The sequence below is a fragment of the Erpetoichthys calabaricus genome, chromosome 2, assembly GCF_900747795.2.
Source record: "Erpetoichthys calabaricus chromosome 2, fErpCal1.3, whole genome shotgun sequence".
In the NCBI taxonomy this organism is placed as follows: domain Eukaryota; kingdom Metazoa; phylum Chordata; class Cladistia; order Polypteriformes; family Polypteridae; genus Erpetoichthys; species Erpetoichthys calabaricus.
This window is the reverse complement of record NC_041395.2, coordinates 151,539,941-151,557,390: the sequence shown is the minus strand read 5'-3', so window position 1 is coordinate 151,557,390 and position 17,450 is coordinate 151,539,941. Positions and strand designations below refer to the sequence as shown.

At 39.8% G+C, this 17,450-nt stretch overlaps 1 protein-coding gene across 1 annotated transcript in view; it reads right to left on the bottom strand.

Annotated features, from left to right (window-relative positions):
- daw1 (dynein assembly factor with WDR repeat domains 1) overlaps positions 1-17,450 on the bottom strand; it is a 53,317-nt gene extending 35,867 nt beyond the window's left edge. Inside the window, exons 1-3 of the mRNA XM_028792177.2 lie at positions 17,371-17,450; positions 12,285-12,357; positions 11,218-11,362 (exon numbers count right to left, since the gene is read on the bottom strand). Of these exons, the coding sequence (XP_028648010.1) occupies positions 11,218-11,362; positions 12,285-12,357; positions 17,371-17,410 (258 nt within the window). The 5' untranslated portion in view covers positions 17,411-17,450. The remainder of the gene's footprint in view (positions 1-11,217; positions 11,363-12,284; positions 12,358-17,370) is intronic.

Sequence of the window (17,450 nt, the reverse complement as noted above, 5' to 3'; positions counted from 1 at the left end):
TTGCATAAAGATCTTTTCTTTCTCTTTCTTTAACCTAAATATTACAGTACTAGGGTGTTGTACCATGTTAGCCATTATGGATGTAGTGAGAAGTCAAGCAAAATGACTCAGGCCCCTTCTTCTTCATGATTACATCTTGCCTGAAGTAGGGGCCGGAGTTGCCTTGAAAGCTTGCATATTGTAATCTTTCTAGTTAGCTAATAAAAGGTGTCATTTTGGTGGACTTCTCACTAAATTTTACCGAAAACTGTAGAAATGTGGTAATGAATCTACTTAAATGAGCTGCGTTAGCAGACAGCAGAATAGATAGATAGATAGATAGATAGATAGATAGATAGATAGATAGATAGATAGATAGATAGATAGATAGATAGATAGATAGATAGATAGATAGATAGATAGATAGATAGATAGATAGATAGATAGATAGATAGATAGATAATCCCAAGGGGAAATTCACAAGGGACACCAGGTTCATAAAAAAAATTTTCTTCTTTATTTTTCAACTAGCCAAATTACCCAGCATTGCCTTCATATATCTTTATACAGTTATGCCTGGGTATTTAAGCAAATGCTGCATTTATTCTCGTGTTTCATTACCTTTCTTTATTGGTCTTGTTGAAGCATTTCCATTGATTCTTACTTCAAAGTTGTACTGTCCTGACCATACACTGTACTGTTTGACTTTAACTTGTTATTTTTATGGACTCAGAGTTATCCTCACTGGGCTTCTATCTATTTTAGATTCTAAGTAGCCCATGCCACTCACAGCTTTAATGTCTCTGTAACTAAACAAACCCTCTGTGTCCATTAATGGCAGACATCTCGAAACATTCTAGGAGCCCTGATCTTAACCAAGAGTGGTATGGCTCTCTGAGGTAGTGAAATTTGGTATCTCCTTGATGTCCATTATGCATAATATACAGTATGTACTCATTTATACTGGCGTCCTTCAACATCTGCAATAAGATGCTGCAGATGTTCTATCAGACGGTTGTGGCGAGCGCCCTCTTCTACGCAGTGGTGTGCTGGGGAGGCAGCATTAAGAGGAAAGACGCCTCACGTCTGGACAAACTGGTGAGGAAGGCAGGCTCTATTGTTGGCATGGAGCTGGACAGTTTAACATCTGTGGCAGAGCGAAGGGCGCTCAGCAGGCTCCTATCAATTATGGAGAATCCACTGCATCCACTTAATAGTATCATCTCCAGACAGAAGAGCAGCTTCAGCGACAGACTGCTGTCACTGTCCTGCTCCACTGACAGATTGAGGAGATCGTTCCTCCCCCAAACTATGCGACTCTTTAATTCCACCCGGGGGGTAAACGTTAACATTTAACATTATACATAGTTATTGTCTGTTTTTCACCTGCATTATTATCATTCTTTAATTTAATATTATTTATTGTATCAGTATGCTGCTGCTGAAGAATGTGAATTTCCCATTGGGATTAATAAAGTATCTATCTATCTATCTATCTATCTATCTATCTATCTATCTATTTAATTGGACAAATTAATATTTATTGAGTCATGGACACATGTAACATTCAAATATCAGGTAGATTTAAATATTGAGCTTTTACTGCATTTATAAAAGGACCAAATGCAAAGCACACTGTCCAGCAGAAAAATCCTAAAAGCTTGGTAAATACATTTGGAAAAAGTTATAGAATATGTTTCTAACATATTTTACTGGTCACTGTTCATATTGCAATAGTAGTGTAGTTGCAATAGTAGTTATAGTGTAATAAACTTTGACAAATATCTATTTTCTGTTGTAACACTAATATCAAAAATACAGAATATTTTATTATTTCTGCTATCAATTGTATAGTTCATTGTAGGAGTTACTTTGGCATCGTGGCAGAGTCCAAGGATTCAATAACTGTTTTCATCAGTAGAAAAATATTAAAATATATGTTAGTAAATACTGCCCTCTTCAGGTTTATTTTGGAATAGCATTTACATGCTTCACACCGATATTACACTTGTTCATCCTGGTTAAGTTTTAATCGAATTGTTGCTCCCAATTTAAGTTACTAGCACATATAGTAATTCAGATTACTTAGTGCCAGGACAAATCCTTTCCGATCCTCTTAGGAGAGGATGGAAAAGCACTAATTCCAGGCGAATTTACATACATCACCTTTGACAGCGAATGGCACTTTCGTTTTAATCCTCCGATTAGCAGCATAACAATGGACGGCTAAGAATGTGCAGAATGATAAACATGGCCAAACCATGAAGGCCATAGGTTGATAAACATATGCTTTCAAGTGACAAGTAAGTGAACTATCTTTTAACATGTCTGGTCATAACTAATAATTATCTCATCCTCACCAAGTCATAAAATCAGACGACTCAGACAGCATGTCGGAATTTATTTTGTTCCATGAGATTGAACAAGGTACCCAGGGAAAAAGCCTGCTGTCTCCAAAAACAACATAGCAGCAAGGGTTATGATGGCACTGCAGCGTCTGAAAGAACCACACTACATCTGGTATAAGGTCCTCTGGAAACTGTCGTAGTGTGCAAAAATGCACAATCCTACTGTAGCTGCTGGTAAGTAAGGCAGGATCTTGCATGGGTCAGACGCGTGCCAAAAGAAATCTCTCCAAAAACGTTTGTTTTAAAAAGGTTTAGTGAACATTCAAGCAAACAATCCACACAAGAATAGAGATGAGTTGTTACACATGTAGAATAAAAACCATAAAAAATGGGAAAAATGTTTCTTCTTGTTAAACTTCCAATTGTTTCTATACTTAAGGATGAATTATTTCACTATGCTTTACATTCAGTACGTTCTAAACGTACAGCTCTGCATGTACAAGTGAGGACGTTAAGGCACGGTTTCAAACCGTGTGCCCTCCATGCCTTACTCTTGGCTAGGCAGGTCACTAACTGAGACTAATCTTATGGTCAGAGGGACAAGAAATAGCTAGAATATACCAATCTAATTCAGCTTGTGGGGGTTATAAGAACCTCCCATAGACCATGCAATAATATATAGGCAAATATATTTAATATAACTTAAATAACTGGCAAATGGCGCTTACAGCTACTGTACATTTGGCAAACCATAACAAAGCATATCTCCAAACCAACCATGAAGCGGGGCGGAGGAGGAGGAGGAGTGAAGATCTGGGCAGTTTTATGGGCACAGGATGTAGACGCCTTGCAGTTACTGAATTCACCATAAGCTCCTTTTTCTAGCAGAGTTATAAAAATGTAAGGTAAGGAAACTTCATTGGATCACACAACAACAGAATGATCCTAAGCGCTGATCCTGAACGGCTGAAAAAGATAAGAATCAGGATTTTTGGAATAGCTAAGTCAATTTCCAGACTTTGAGTTGCGCATAATACAAAATTAAATATAAATGATCTCAAAGCACTAATGAATTCAACCAATTCTGCAGGGATTCAGTGGAAATTACACCAATACAGTGCAAGTTATTGCTGCTAAAGGTGGGTTGACAAATCACAAGAACCACTTCTCTCTCTATTATAAAAAAAATCTTGGAAGGAGACGAGACGTGAGATACTTTCATGTCCCGCGAGACAAGTCTTCGAGCAAAGCGATGAAGCCCCGCGAGACAAGAGCTTATGCAAAGAGATTTGGAAAAGTCCTACGTGGTAATGTCAGACACATTTCTTGTAGAGAGAAAGAAACGATATTCACTCATGGGCAGTTATACATTTTGTTGTCACGATGTAATTCCAAACACGGAATCAAAATTCAATGCGATATTGACAAAAAAGGTAAAAGCGAAAAGAGATTATATGGACATAGGTGATATGACAGAAGTGCGCCACGCGAAATGCAGATCACACGGCACGGCAGCAGCAGCAAGCCAGCAGTTGATCGAGCAAACAGGAGGTAAAAAAAAAAAAAACTGTATGTGCTTCCCGTTGTATCACCGTTTAAGAGGGGGTGTCGGAGGAACAATCGTGTCTCCTTGGGGTGCATTCAGCCCCCCTCTTCACAACACAAGCAGCAGTCACGTGAAGTGGTTGGCACGTAGGGCAGGCGGGGGTTGGATGGGGGGGTGGGCGAGCAAAGCGAGACTTTTATACATATGGCTTCAGCATGTTGGCTCTTCTATACTGAATTCAATTTACATAGTAGAATCTGTTACATGCTGTTTGGCACCAGGAGTTGTCTTCATTTAAGAGTTGGTGACTTGGTGCATGCCATGTAAAACCACAGAGCTGAAAATGTAAGTTCTCAGTGTACTTTTCATATGAATTTAGGTCTAAAGAGAAATTTAAAGACTATTTTTAAGTAAACCGTAACGAAACTGGGAGGCAAACTTTGTAACACTGCTATGTGCAAAGAAGCCTGAGGCAAGCCCTAGGATAAAGGAGATCAAAACATGTTGTTTTAAAATTATTCCTAACAATTGTCATTCATTCAGCATTTTAATGTTCAGTGTGAGCTCTTATATACTACACTACTACAAGAATACTCCAAAAAAGCAAACACGATTCCAATTCAGTACATTCTGAAACACTCCAAGCATTAGGTGGCATGAACAGAAATACACCACCTTTCTATAAATACAGCGGAAGAAGTATGAAAAGTGTTTCATTGTTTATTGTTTAAAATATACGTAACTATTCTTTTATATGTATCTATAACTGTTTTTGGGTGGCATGTTGGCGCAGTGGTAGCGCTGATGCCTCGCAGTAAGGAGGTTAGGGTTTGCATCCCGGGAACTCTCTGTGTGGTGTTTGCATGTTCTCCCTGTGCCTGCGTTGGTTTCCCTTGGATGTTCCGGTTTCCCCCCACAGTCCAAAGACAAGTAGGTTGTCGATGCTAAATTGGGCCGAGTGTGTGTTTGAAGTGTGTGTGGTGCGTGTTCGCCCTGTGATGGACTGGCACCCTGCCCAGGGTTTGTTCCCAGCCTTGTGCCCCATGAAAGTTGAAATAGGCTACAACAGACCCCCATGATCCTTATCAGGACTAAGCAGGTTAGCAAATGACTAACTGGCCGATTATAAATGTTCTCAATGCACTAAGCTTGTAAATAAAGAAAGTTCTCAAAAATCAAACTGCTTAACAGCAAAACAAAACGCTACTACATTAAATTCCTTGGAGAATTAAAAGATGACAATTTACAGTTCAAAACAACTTGATTCATTAATTTAATGGAGTCATGGGGTATAACACCCTAATCCAGGCGCAGCAGGCACAAAGCAGGAACCAGGACTTAATGGGATCCATCACAACCACAAGACACTCACACATACAGCATACCTACGTACAAAAGCACAATTTAGCATCAGCAAATAGCTTAATATCAATGTTTCTGGGAAGAAATCCGAGAGCCTGGAGAAAACTAATGCAGCCATGTAGAGGACACAGAAGGGGATGTGGCCATTGAAAAGCAGCAGACGAAATACTAAACCCTACAAGACAACACAAGTCACAAGAAGCTGGAAACTTGACTCACCTCCGTACAGTCAAGGAGACTGAGCACAAAAGAACACCCAGTCTTGACATTCACAACCACAAGTGCCACTTACTTCACAAGCCACGAAGAACAATATGAGAAGGCATTGAATCAATACACGCAGTGAATATCCTCAGAAGAAAAAAATCAGACATGACTGCGTCAGACTTCTGCTATGTGTGGAGGACAAACGCTACAAAGCACAAGGTCACAGATTCAGGCTGTGTTCTTGTGACCTCGATCGGTCATCTTACTCTAGGTGTCTGGGGTAGTGTTTACGGTTCAAACACATAATAAATGTGATATTATTTCATAGGATTACATGTTTGCAGTTCAAATCTATAAAGAGAGGAGACAGCCATGCTTGTTTTTGTTTTTTGTTGTTGTGCTTGAATGTTTGCGTATAAGTTTTCATTTCCTCTGATAACTTTCGCTCTTAAAACTTGGTTTTGGTTGCCACTAAGAGGCAGTGTAGGACTGTTTGCAGGCTTTTTTTCCCCCTTAAAAGTATTTGTTTGCCGTTCACCCTGCTGCAAAGTCTGACAATGTCTGAGCGCTTGTTAGCAATTGAAGACGATGGAAGCACTGCTGAGAATGCAGGTTCTTATTTATTTTTGGCAAAATGAACAGCAGTAAGAGTACTCAGTGATGAAGGTGACAAACATGGAAAAGGTAAAATACATTAAAAAAGGTTAACATAATTAAATTAATTTGAGATAAGCTAGCTTTTGGGTGGTGCAAGTGGCTGTTTATCAATGAAATAAGATGAAAATGAAGGATCAAGTAGAAAAAGGATAAAGTATGTGAAGGCTAAAAACGTTTTAAACATGGGGGATAATAAACAACTAAATCTGCTCCTACATTGTGAGCCATTATCAGATGAGTTACTGTCCACAAAAGAATGTTTTATGCAATAGAGACCCGAAAAGCAGGCTGAAAGTTTAGGAGTAGGTTTAACAGTTCAGATAAGAAAAGATAAACACAATTCTGAAATCTGATTAATCCAGTCCAGGGTTGTGTGGGACTGGAGCCAGTCCTGGCATCATCAGGCTCAAGGCTCAAACCTGTCCCATTCAGGGTGTCCGTCCATCGCAAGGCCCACTCAAGGGCGCACACACAAAGCCACTCAGGGGCCATAATGGAACTGCCAACAAATGGAGATATGGGAGGAAAACCAGAGTGAGAGAGCAAAGCCAAAGCAGACAGGGAGGAACACGCAACATCACCCAGATAACCCTCAGGCGCGGGACTTAAGCCCAGAGGGGTGGATCTGTTAGACAGCAGCATTAGCCACATCTACCCATTAAAATAAGATATTAGTCATATTTAAAGGATGAGTAATCAGTAATATTTATGAATTATCTTGAAATACAGAAGCCTGAAAATTAAATTAAGTATACTGTATTACTGAACAGAGAATGAGTAAACACAAACATAGCAAAAGACTAAACATTTCTTGCCTTGATAGTGGAAGCATTAAAAAATCAAATCAAGGTGTATATAACTAAAAACAGTAAAGGACTAACTGAAATATGGATGACAATTAGTGATAGAGAGGAATGGAAAAATATACATGCTATTTGAGAAGTTACACAAACTCGAAAAAGGAGGGTAGCCATAATTTAACTATAAGGCTTCTTAAAATGGAAAATGAGACACATCTTAATAAAGATAACAGAAAACAATAGAAAAGCAGAAAGAATAGGAGCTTGTCAGTGGAAGTTTGTTATAGTTCTCCCAAATGCAGATGCTAAATAACTGTATAATAAAGTGAAATTAACGAGTTTTAACTTGGAATGTGTGGCGGACAGCCAGAACCCTTACCCTGCTGGGATGCCCATATGCTGGAAGGAGAACTTGCACTGGGCATTACCTCCCCCAGAGCACTAGATGGCAGCCACCCCCGGGTTGCTACGGCACCTCTGATTCCCACAGGGCTCCATGGGAGTTGGAGTTCACTACAGCCATGTTGAGTTCTGTGGGTGCCGTCAGGGGGTGCTGCAGGGACTGTGGAGCCCTACTTTGTTGGGATTGCACTTCACCCGGAAGTGCTTCCAGACCACGCTAACGGGCCAATGGAAGTCCTCCTGGGTGCAGGATAAAAGCAATCCACTACTCCAGGACCCAGAGTCAGGAGGAAGGTGACGAAGCCTGCTGGAGGAGGAGTGGAGGTGGAAAGAGAGACAGAGACAGAGAGTAGATGAGAAAGTAAGCGCTGTGTGCATTTACCTGTTGGTGCTTTGCTGTACTGTGCATTAGTGGGAAATGAAGGGAAAGAGTTTCTCATGTAAATAAAGTCTGTGTTGTGCTGGAACTTGTTGTGCCTGTGTCTGTGTGTGTTGGGTTTGGGGAGCTGATGCACCTCCTGGTGGCCACAAATGTCATAGCGATAGTGACCATTAATAACTCCCCATTAAAATAAAACATAACTTGTCAAGGAACCCTCCAAAAAAGAGCAAGTATAGGTTATTACTTAACACAAAAAATCTACATTAAATGAATATGTCTACTGTTCATTCAAAAAATGACAAACCAATGGTCACCACAGTGAAAAGCAAGGTCAGCGTATTCAGAGTCCAGAAGGAATATTCAAGAGCTCGGAGTGCAATACTCGGCTTGGATGGCCATCAGCTTGAAAAGGCTGACGCGTTTTGGGAATTCTGAGCCTGGAGAGTCTACTGTGATCATAATGAACGGTGAATATCCAAATGGAACCTCGGAATGCCTAAGAAGTGGTGGTGCACAAGAACAGGGACTCCCTGAAGTAATGTATTATTATTTTTAACTGTCAAATTCCTATAAAAGAGGAAATGATTACTCTGTCTGATCATACTTTAGTTTAGGTATCCATTAGAGACTATAAATATTTAATTAACTATGCTATTAACAATAAGACATTATCATATAAAGACTCCTAAAATATGTTACTGTCATTTTTATTTGTTTTATATCCGGTTAAAAAAAGCTTCCAATGTGCTTCTAATATTTGAACTTGAACTTTATTGCCAGGCAACATGGTTGCTAGGAATTGCTCTTAGTGTTACATCCACACACATAATAAGGTAAATATAATTAAAAAACAAAATATACATACATAACACCATCAGAACATTAAATGCTGTAAACAGAGATAAATAAAACAATATAGTAAAATAATGCAAAATAAACAAAATGTGTACTGAATGGAGAAGTTTTGAAGTCTACAAAAGACAGATGAATCAGAGATTATGTTTAACCTGAGTGACTGCAGTACAATCGAAACAGTGGCTATGTCTAGTTGTTCTTGCCTTTAGTGACTGGTACAGTTTATTCATTGACAATAGCTGAAAAAGATGTTTTTTCTATATCCAGCACATTTCTCGACCTGTCATATATACAGTAGTCCAGCTTCAGGCCTACAATGTTTTCTACAGTCCAAATGACAAGCTGCACTTTATGTTTAGTGTGATCAGATTCATTTCTATAACAGACTGTTATGGAGAAAGTCAGGATGCTTTGAATGATGGTTCAGTAAGTCTGTATCAGTACTGATTGGACATATCTTGTCAGCTAAAACATTTTTTGTACTTTTTTTTTTAGTTTTTAAGAATTTTATATTTTCAAAGTTTAATTGTGGAGCTTTATTTTCATATATGAGTTTGAATTTTATTTCCTTGCAAGAAAACTTTTAATAATTTAATAAATTGATTAATTGGATCACATCCTCACAGTGAAAGCTGGTACGGGCTAACATATTTGTTATGGGATTTGCATAGATATCCAGTACCAGTGTAGTAGTGGAAACCAACATGAGTTCAGATGGTGAGGACGTAGTTCCACTGATACTCTGCAGTTTTATGAGAAAGATGATTAAGGATCTGCGGTGGGTTGGCACCCTGCCCAGGATTGTTTCCTGCCTTGTGCCCTGTGTTGGCTGGGATTGGCTCCAGCAGACCCCCGTGACCCTGTGTTTGGATTCAGCGGGTTGGAAAATGGATGGATGGATGATTAAGGATTGCAAATACAAGTTATAAATTCTAAAGTAAAGCACACACAAATTTGAAAATTGGGGAACTTAAAGATCTCAACTCAGTGAAAGTTTGGAAACACTCAACAAATAGTAAATGAGGTGCTCTTTTGAGCTGAATGATCTTCTTGTCACAATATTGTGTGCTTCGTGCTTTTACTGCGCTCTAATCCTCCTTTCAAACGTCGGCTCTACATCACTAGATGCATCACTGTTTTACATGGGGGAATGCACTTTACTTATTTACTGCACACAATTTAACAACCAATTTATTTACTAAACTTTGGTTTGATTCACCTATTTTCCAAACCCATTTCATCCTGGCATGAGTCTGGTTTGGGACATTCTAATGCATTTAATTCCAAATACACACATTGCCTCACAAACTCTAAAATGTCAATTCAATTTAATCAAAATGCACAGAAGGTTGCTATTGGGATTTTATGGCTATTTCTGAAGACAGAATGTCTGATATGTTCTGCTCTTGACATGACTAGTTCTTGATGTTGTGACCTTATTTTATTAATAAAGCCCCCTGCTCGCTTCGCTCACCAACCCCCAGGCCTGTGCTACGCGCCAGTCACTTTGCGTCTCTGTTGCTTGCATATGTGGATTTCACTTTGACCAAACAACAAATCTTTTAATTCTCACGGATACGCCTCATCATTGGGAAGAAACACTACTTTTCCCTGATGGCAACACGAATTAGACGATGTACAAGTCTCCGACTTAAAGTTTAAATCTGAACAATATATTCAATCTCTTTTTGCTGTTCCATTATTTCACTGAGTAATAATTTCCATTTGTTTGCACTTATGCGATCTTTACTATCATTTTTTGAGACTTTAGAATTTTAGTGCTTTCATTATCTCTAATCTGCTCTGCACATGTATCGCGGCAACATTTTTGAATTCTTTACGACGTTCTACTTTGTCATCTACTCTTTGTCTTTTATGTCCAGGCCCCAGGCATGGTTAAATCTCTTGGCACAAAGTCTTGTCTTGCGGGACATGAAAGTATCTCTCTGAAAACGTTTGTCTCATCCCAGGACTTTTTTATTATAATAGTGAGATGTAATTGAATGCAATCTCTATGATATAGCTGATCAGACTACACAACATGGCACAGCTAGACATATATAAGCGAAAGACGTGTGTGTGTGTGTGTGTGGAGCAGTACGCTCTGCTCACTCTCAACCACAGCCACTAGATAGTTCATGCATGCTCTTTTATTTTTTTTCAGTGCCTGCATGCACCTCACTTCTCACTATGAAAAAGCCTGTGTGCAGAAAATGCTGCTGCACAACAACAACATCATAAACACAACGTTGAAAAAAAGCAAACACCACGGTTCAACAACGTCCTAGTGAAACACCTCAGCAACAGAGTGCAAGGCTTGAAGTTTTCACTAAAACATTGTCTATCTGGAGGATTTTCTCGAGACAAAGATTAACAGGACTCGCAACATGCCAGCGAAATGGCTAAGATATGGCATCGCCAGTGTCTTCTAACGAAAGCCAGTGGGGCAGTAAACACAGCTGGGTCCACGTCCTCTTCACTGGCCAATTCTTAAGAATTAGCCAATGCCTCTCCAAGTTCACAAATACAGCAAAACTTCTAGAGAATTTGTTTTTCATCCAGAAGACCACATGCACTAATAATTTATAAAGACAAATGTTTGATTAGACAATTTGGTTAATGTAGGTTTATAAGCTTGGATGGTTTAGTAATAAATATATATGTTTAAGTTGTGCATACCTTAAAAAGGAAGAATCTGTGATCATCCTGCTGTCCAAGTTTTTCCTGCAGTCTCTGTATCAGCTGCTTCACCTGCTCTGTCCTAGGAGGAGTTATGAGTGGCTCCGTCTTCTTAATTTCTTCAACTAAAGCACAAATGTCTGTTCTGTAAAGGAAAATAGACACAACTCAAAGTATAATTTACTTGGAATAATAGTATTTTAATAAACAATAAAGCTGCATTTTGATGTTTTAATACACGGTGACACACACCTGCATTTATAATTTATTATTAAGCTCACTTGGAGATTTTATGTCTGCTGTGACGCAGTAGTAAAACAGACAGCATGCAACATTTGTATAGTGGACAATGAGCTTTGTGTAACTTTCAGGAGCGGTAAACATGCAGTGGTATTCTGTACATCTCAGGATCACTTCCCTGTTGTATTTAGATTTTCAGGTTCTCGTCTGCAGCTTTCTACAAATGTGTCTCAGAGGATCTATTGCATTATGGAAAAAATGCTGCACATTTATTTGGAAAATAGTAGTAACACAACAAATAAATATAGAACCTGAAAATTGCTGTTCACTGTCTTATTCTTATTTAGGCAAAATCCTTGTCCTCTCACTAACAAGTGTTTGTTATGTATAAAAACAACTGGGCCTCATGACATGACTTGAATGAACAAATCCCTCTGAATTCCAAAAAGGGTAAAAGAGAAACTTTCCAGGTTCAACTTGTAAAAAAGACACAAGAACATATATTATATTCTTAAGCTACCAGCTATATAGACTGAACATACAGTTAAACATTTTAGCATATTCCAGATAAATATCAAATCTCTTCCTGCATGTAGCAGGTACGCCTGTTCTTTGTTTGAGAAACTGACCTTCCATTGAGCCTCTTATTATCTCAAAAGCTTATAGTGCTTAATGACAGTTCATAACATTAAAAAGTTATAACAATCTTACTCAAAGCAATTTTGACTTGAAATTGTAAAAATAATAATAATAATAATTCATTACATTTATATAGCACTTTTCTCAGTACTCAAAAATAAAACTACACAAAGTGCAAAATGACTTACTCTTGAGATAGATCTAGAAGATCTATGGATTTAGTCTTTAATTCACCTCCTTTTTCATACTCCAAAATAATACCTAAAAAGAAAAAATAATTACAGCTTGTTTTTATTGTCTCACACATATGAAATATTGATGAAGTGCCAAATAGGATAAAATACTGAAATAGAGTTGGAACTCTTATTAATACAATGAATTAGCTAGTTTTGTACATAACCAGTGCATAAAAGATATACATCAGGTCAGGTCAGGTCGGGGAGCATGCACTGGTACAGCGTGTTGCCGCACCCACCACACGACAAAGCAGCTTGGGATCCCAGTTGGCAACCCCCCAGGTAGACACGCAGTCAAATCTCATCATCCAGAAATGACTCTCTATCTGCCACAGCCAGGTGTCACGTGGGCATCCCCTTGGCTTGGTCCAGCCACTCGGGTCCCCAAAAATGAGGATCCTGCGAGCTGGATCACCCTAGGGGAAACGCACCACATTAGTGCCGTAACTGACGCTCCCTCACAATGCAGGTAATGCGCCTCATTCGGGACTCCATGAGCGACCACTCATTCAACACAAAATCAAACCAGTGGGACCCAAGGATTCTCCAAAGAGACACAGTACCAAAGGAGTCCAGTCTTTGTCTCAGGTCACGGGATAGCGTCCATGTCTCTCAACCATATAGCAAGACAGGAAGCACCAAGACTCTAAAGACTTGGAGCTTCGTCCTTTTGCATAGATATCAGGAGCACCACACACCCCTTTCCAGCGACCTCATGACCCCCCGTGCTCTCCCAATCTGTCTAGTGACTTTATAGGAAGAGCCACCAGAGACATGAATATCACTGCCGAGGTAAGAAAACCTCTCGACAAGGTCAACACTCTCTCCGCAGACAGACACACTGTTGATGGTTGTGTCCAAGAGGTCACTAAAGGCCTGGATCTTGGTTTTAATGCAGGACACTCGCAAACCTAGACACTCAGACTCCTCACTCAGTCTCTCGAAAGCCCCAATCAGAGCCTCCATTGACTCCCCAAAGATCACAGCATTGTCAGCAAAGGGAACATCAGCGAATTGCTCTTTACCAACAGATGCTCCGCAGCCGCTGGACCCTACGATCCTGCCCAACACCCAGTCCATACAAGCATTCAACAGAGTAGGAGGAAGACCACACCCCTGACGAACCCCAGAATCAACTGGGAAAAACGCAAAAGTTCTGCCTCCACTCTGCACAGCACTCACAGTACCAGTGTACAGGCTGGCCATGATATCCAGCAACCTTGAGGGAATCCCACGAACTCTCAGGATGTCCCACAGGGCAGCTCGATCAACTGAGTGAAATGCTTTACGAAAATCGACAAAGGCTGCAAAGAAACTCTGCAGATATTCACGTTTGCACTCCATGAGAACCCTCAGTGCCAGGATGCAGTCGATGGTACACTTGAGCAAGGTGAGCAAGTGATCATGCATCCTATTGAGGATGACCCTAGCAAGGACCTTACCTGGCACAGAGAGCAGTGTTATTCCTGTAGTTATCACAATTCAGGCGAACAGCCTTTCCTTTCCAGACAGGGACGACAAATCCCATTTCCAGTTAGTTGGGATGACACTTGTCTCCCAAATGGAAGCAAAGATTTCTTGCAATGCCAGGAGGACAGCCTTACCACCAGCCTGGAGAAGTTCACCCCGGATACCACAGATCCCTGCAGCCTTTCCTCCCATCAGCTGGTTCACCACCTGTGCAATCTCAGTGAGACTGGGTGGTTCACAGCTAACTGGAGGATCAGCCTCAAGAACTGGGAACCCAAAGATATCCAACGTCCTAGTTGGAGGATCAGCTTTGAACAACTGCTCAAAGTAGCCAGCCCAGCGGGTCACAACTACAGTGTCATCCGTAAGGACTGTTCCATCAGCTGCTCTTACTGTGACTCTCCAGGGAACAGATTCAGATGTGCGTAATGCTTCAATTCCTCTGTAAGCAGGACGTGGGTCGCTAGACCACAGATGGTGTGTCACTTGCTCACAGATTCCTTTAACAAACACCTCTTCTCTCAGTTGCAAGAAACAGATCATAGGCATGTTATATCGTACTATATAACATATATACATATATATATATACACAGTATATATATATATATATATATATATATATATATATATATATATATATATGTGTGTGTGTGTGTGTCTGCGTGTGTGTGTGTGTGTGTATATAAACAAGAAGCCACTCTACTATATCAGGTATATGAACAGTGGACAGGTGCCTATTTAAGGATATCTTTATGCCATGCTCTGCCACTCCAGTCAGAAAATGTGGGATCAACAAATGGCTAAATCTGTACATTTCATATTTATGGTTTCATAGTTCTGGATTCCTTTGTAATGCGCCTCATCTAGGGTTGGTTACTGACTTGTGCCCAGGGTTGCCAGGTTTTGGGCTGGCACAGTGAAATCCCAATATGGATCAGTGGATCAATTAGCCAGTGCTGCAATATCTGCCTTAATACAATTTGTGCCTGAAAATTGCCAAGAAAATGATACTGTAGTGAAGGACATTAATCAACTCTGATACACCAACTTTTGTCTGGGAACCAAAACACACAAAAGGCGAGAGTTTTTATAACAGTAGACAGAGACCAAGAACACATTCACTAAATGACAATACATTAGCAGCAGGAATCAGCTTCTAACAAACAAAGTAGTTGGAACGAAAACTTTCAGCCACCGTGGTTCTACTGGACCTGGGCTGTCAATCCCTGGATGGATCGGTAACAGAAAGCACTGAGAGTTTTTTAAATGACCTTATGGAATAGCTAAGTTTAAACAATCAGGGATTAATTAAGCTTTGTGGTATAAATAAAGAGTGTTTTGGTGAGCTTTAAAAAAGTACATGTAAAGACAGCTGGAAGCCCTCATGGAAATAATAATTATGTTGTACTGTAGTACACATTCCTAAAAAAAAGCAGTCCAGTAAAAAGACAAGGGCTTAAGACAGTGTCTTCCAGGCCCACCAATACTTTGAAAATTTGCCAGTCAGCTACTTCAGCAGTGGGCAGTATGGTGGCAGAGTGGTAGTGCTGCTGTCTCACAGTAAGAATACCAAAGTTCCCTTCCTGCATCTGCGTCTGTTTCCTCCAGGTGCTCCAGTTTCCTCCCTCTGTCCAAAGACAAGCTGGTTAGATGAAATGCCGACACTAAACTGGCCTTTCTGTGTGTGTGTGTGTGTGTGTGTGTGTGTGTGTATGTGTGTGTGTGTGTGTGTATGTGTGTGTATGATGGGGGGGGGGGGGGTCGGTGTATGCCCTGTGCTGGACTGGCACCCTGTGCAGGGTTTGCTGGCTGGCATAGGCTCCATCTTAACTATGACTCTGGTCTGGCTTAAGTGGGTTAGAAATGCTCTAACTCACATACTGTACATTTCTTTTACTTTATTTGGCTCGATGTCTCACAAGCCCACCTTAATTAACTATTTAATATACACAGTTACGACATCTATGGCCCTGAGGCTAAGGATCTGTGCTGGTATCCTGAAGGTTGCTGGTTCGAATCCCCTTCACTGCCAAAAAAGAGATCCTACTCTGCTGGGCCCTTGAGCAAGACCCTTAACCTTCAATTGCTCCAGGGGCGCTGTACAATGGCTGAGCCTGCACTCTGACCCCAAGGGGTATGCGAAAACTAATAAATTCCTAATACAAGAAATTGTATAAGGCGAAATAAACAACAAAAAAATAACAATCAGGAGGCTGATTCAATGATGTGATATCAGAGTAGAAAGAAAACAAAATAAGAAACTCTACGAGTAATGCCACCTCACTTTTTACATCTTTTTTTTTTTATTATTTACTATAAAAATCCAATCAATTCAAATTTAAATCTACAGGGTACATCAATATAAAAAAAAACAACCCCGTGCTTTGCTGCCTGCCCGCCACGGGGCTGATTGCACTTACCATCAATTTGTCTCGCATTCTTAGTTTTAACTAAACAAATACCCTTCAGAAATATTTAGTAACTACAATTTAGATGAAGACACTGGGCAGAGATATAAATTGACGCTTAACGTGATAAAATATAAAATGTACTATTAGCAAATGTACACCGAATGCCATCACTAATTAATAATTGAGCTAACATTTGTAATAATAAAGAGCTGGCATTCCCTCCTAACAGACCTGAAGTTACCGTACGTGTCTGTCAGATTTACTTTCTTTTCTAACTATAGGCTGCCTTTTGTAGTTTTTACACTTATCGCTATGTATGTAACAGTAAGTGAACGTTTCTTCCAACTCAGTGGCGGAAAACAGCGGCAGAGTTAATGTTTCGGTAATTGGATCGTTTATTTTATTAGACTATTAAACTAAACTGCTCAAACGGTTCCTATTTTATGAATAATTTCACTTAATATGCGTTTAGGCCTCTTTCATCCAGAAGAAATATTTTCTCGGTTTCTAGAAAAATCTGGCAGCGTTAATTCTTACTGCGGAGTTCTAAGAAACAAGTGGTTAATTTCAAAAATAAACGTTACTTAAAGATTTTGTTGCTTATTTTAACACTAGAACTTTATATTCAAGACATACTCTTAAATAATTATGTAATCCGACAAACACCCATTGGTATACAACACATACATTTACTAAAACGAGAATGAATTACATTAGTTTAAAAATAATTTTAATTAAACGTCTTGATGATAGCGATTGTACATCCTGAAAGGCGACACTCGTTCAAATCCCATTCGATTACTGTGCCCATTCTTACGAGTCTACTTTTAAATGCAGCGCTCTTTTCACTTTTATCAACGTGATATGGGAAACTCTGATGCACTTAGCAAACTGCTACAAGCGCAACACCGCACTCTGCTTATGCGATCAACGTCGCATTTTCGTTGTAATTGCATCACAACGAGTTCTTCTCCTTCAAGAGCAACAACTGGAGCTCACCCCCCCCCCCCCCCCCCCCCCCACACAACGAATCGATTAGAAACAAATCGCGAGTGAAATGTACGTAAAACAGTCTGCTACACTCTTCATACATCAACGCAACAGAGTTTTAAAAAAATACTTTACACTAATATTTAAACACCATAATCGTATTACCTGGGGGGTAATATCTGAGCAGAAAACGTTTCAGCTTCATCTTTCCTTGGAGGACTACTGGCGAAACAGAGCGTCGCTAT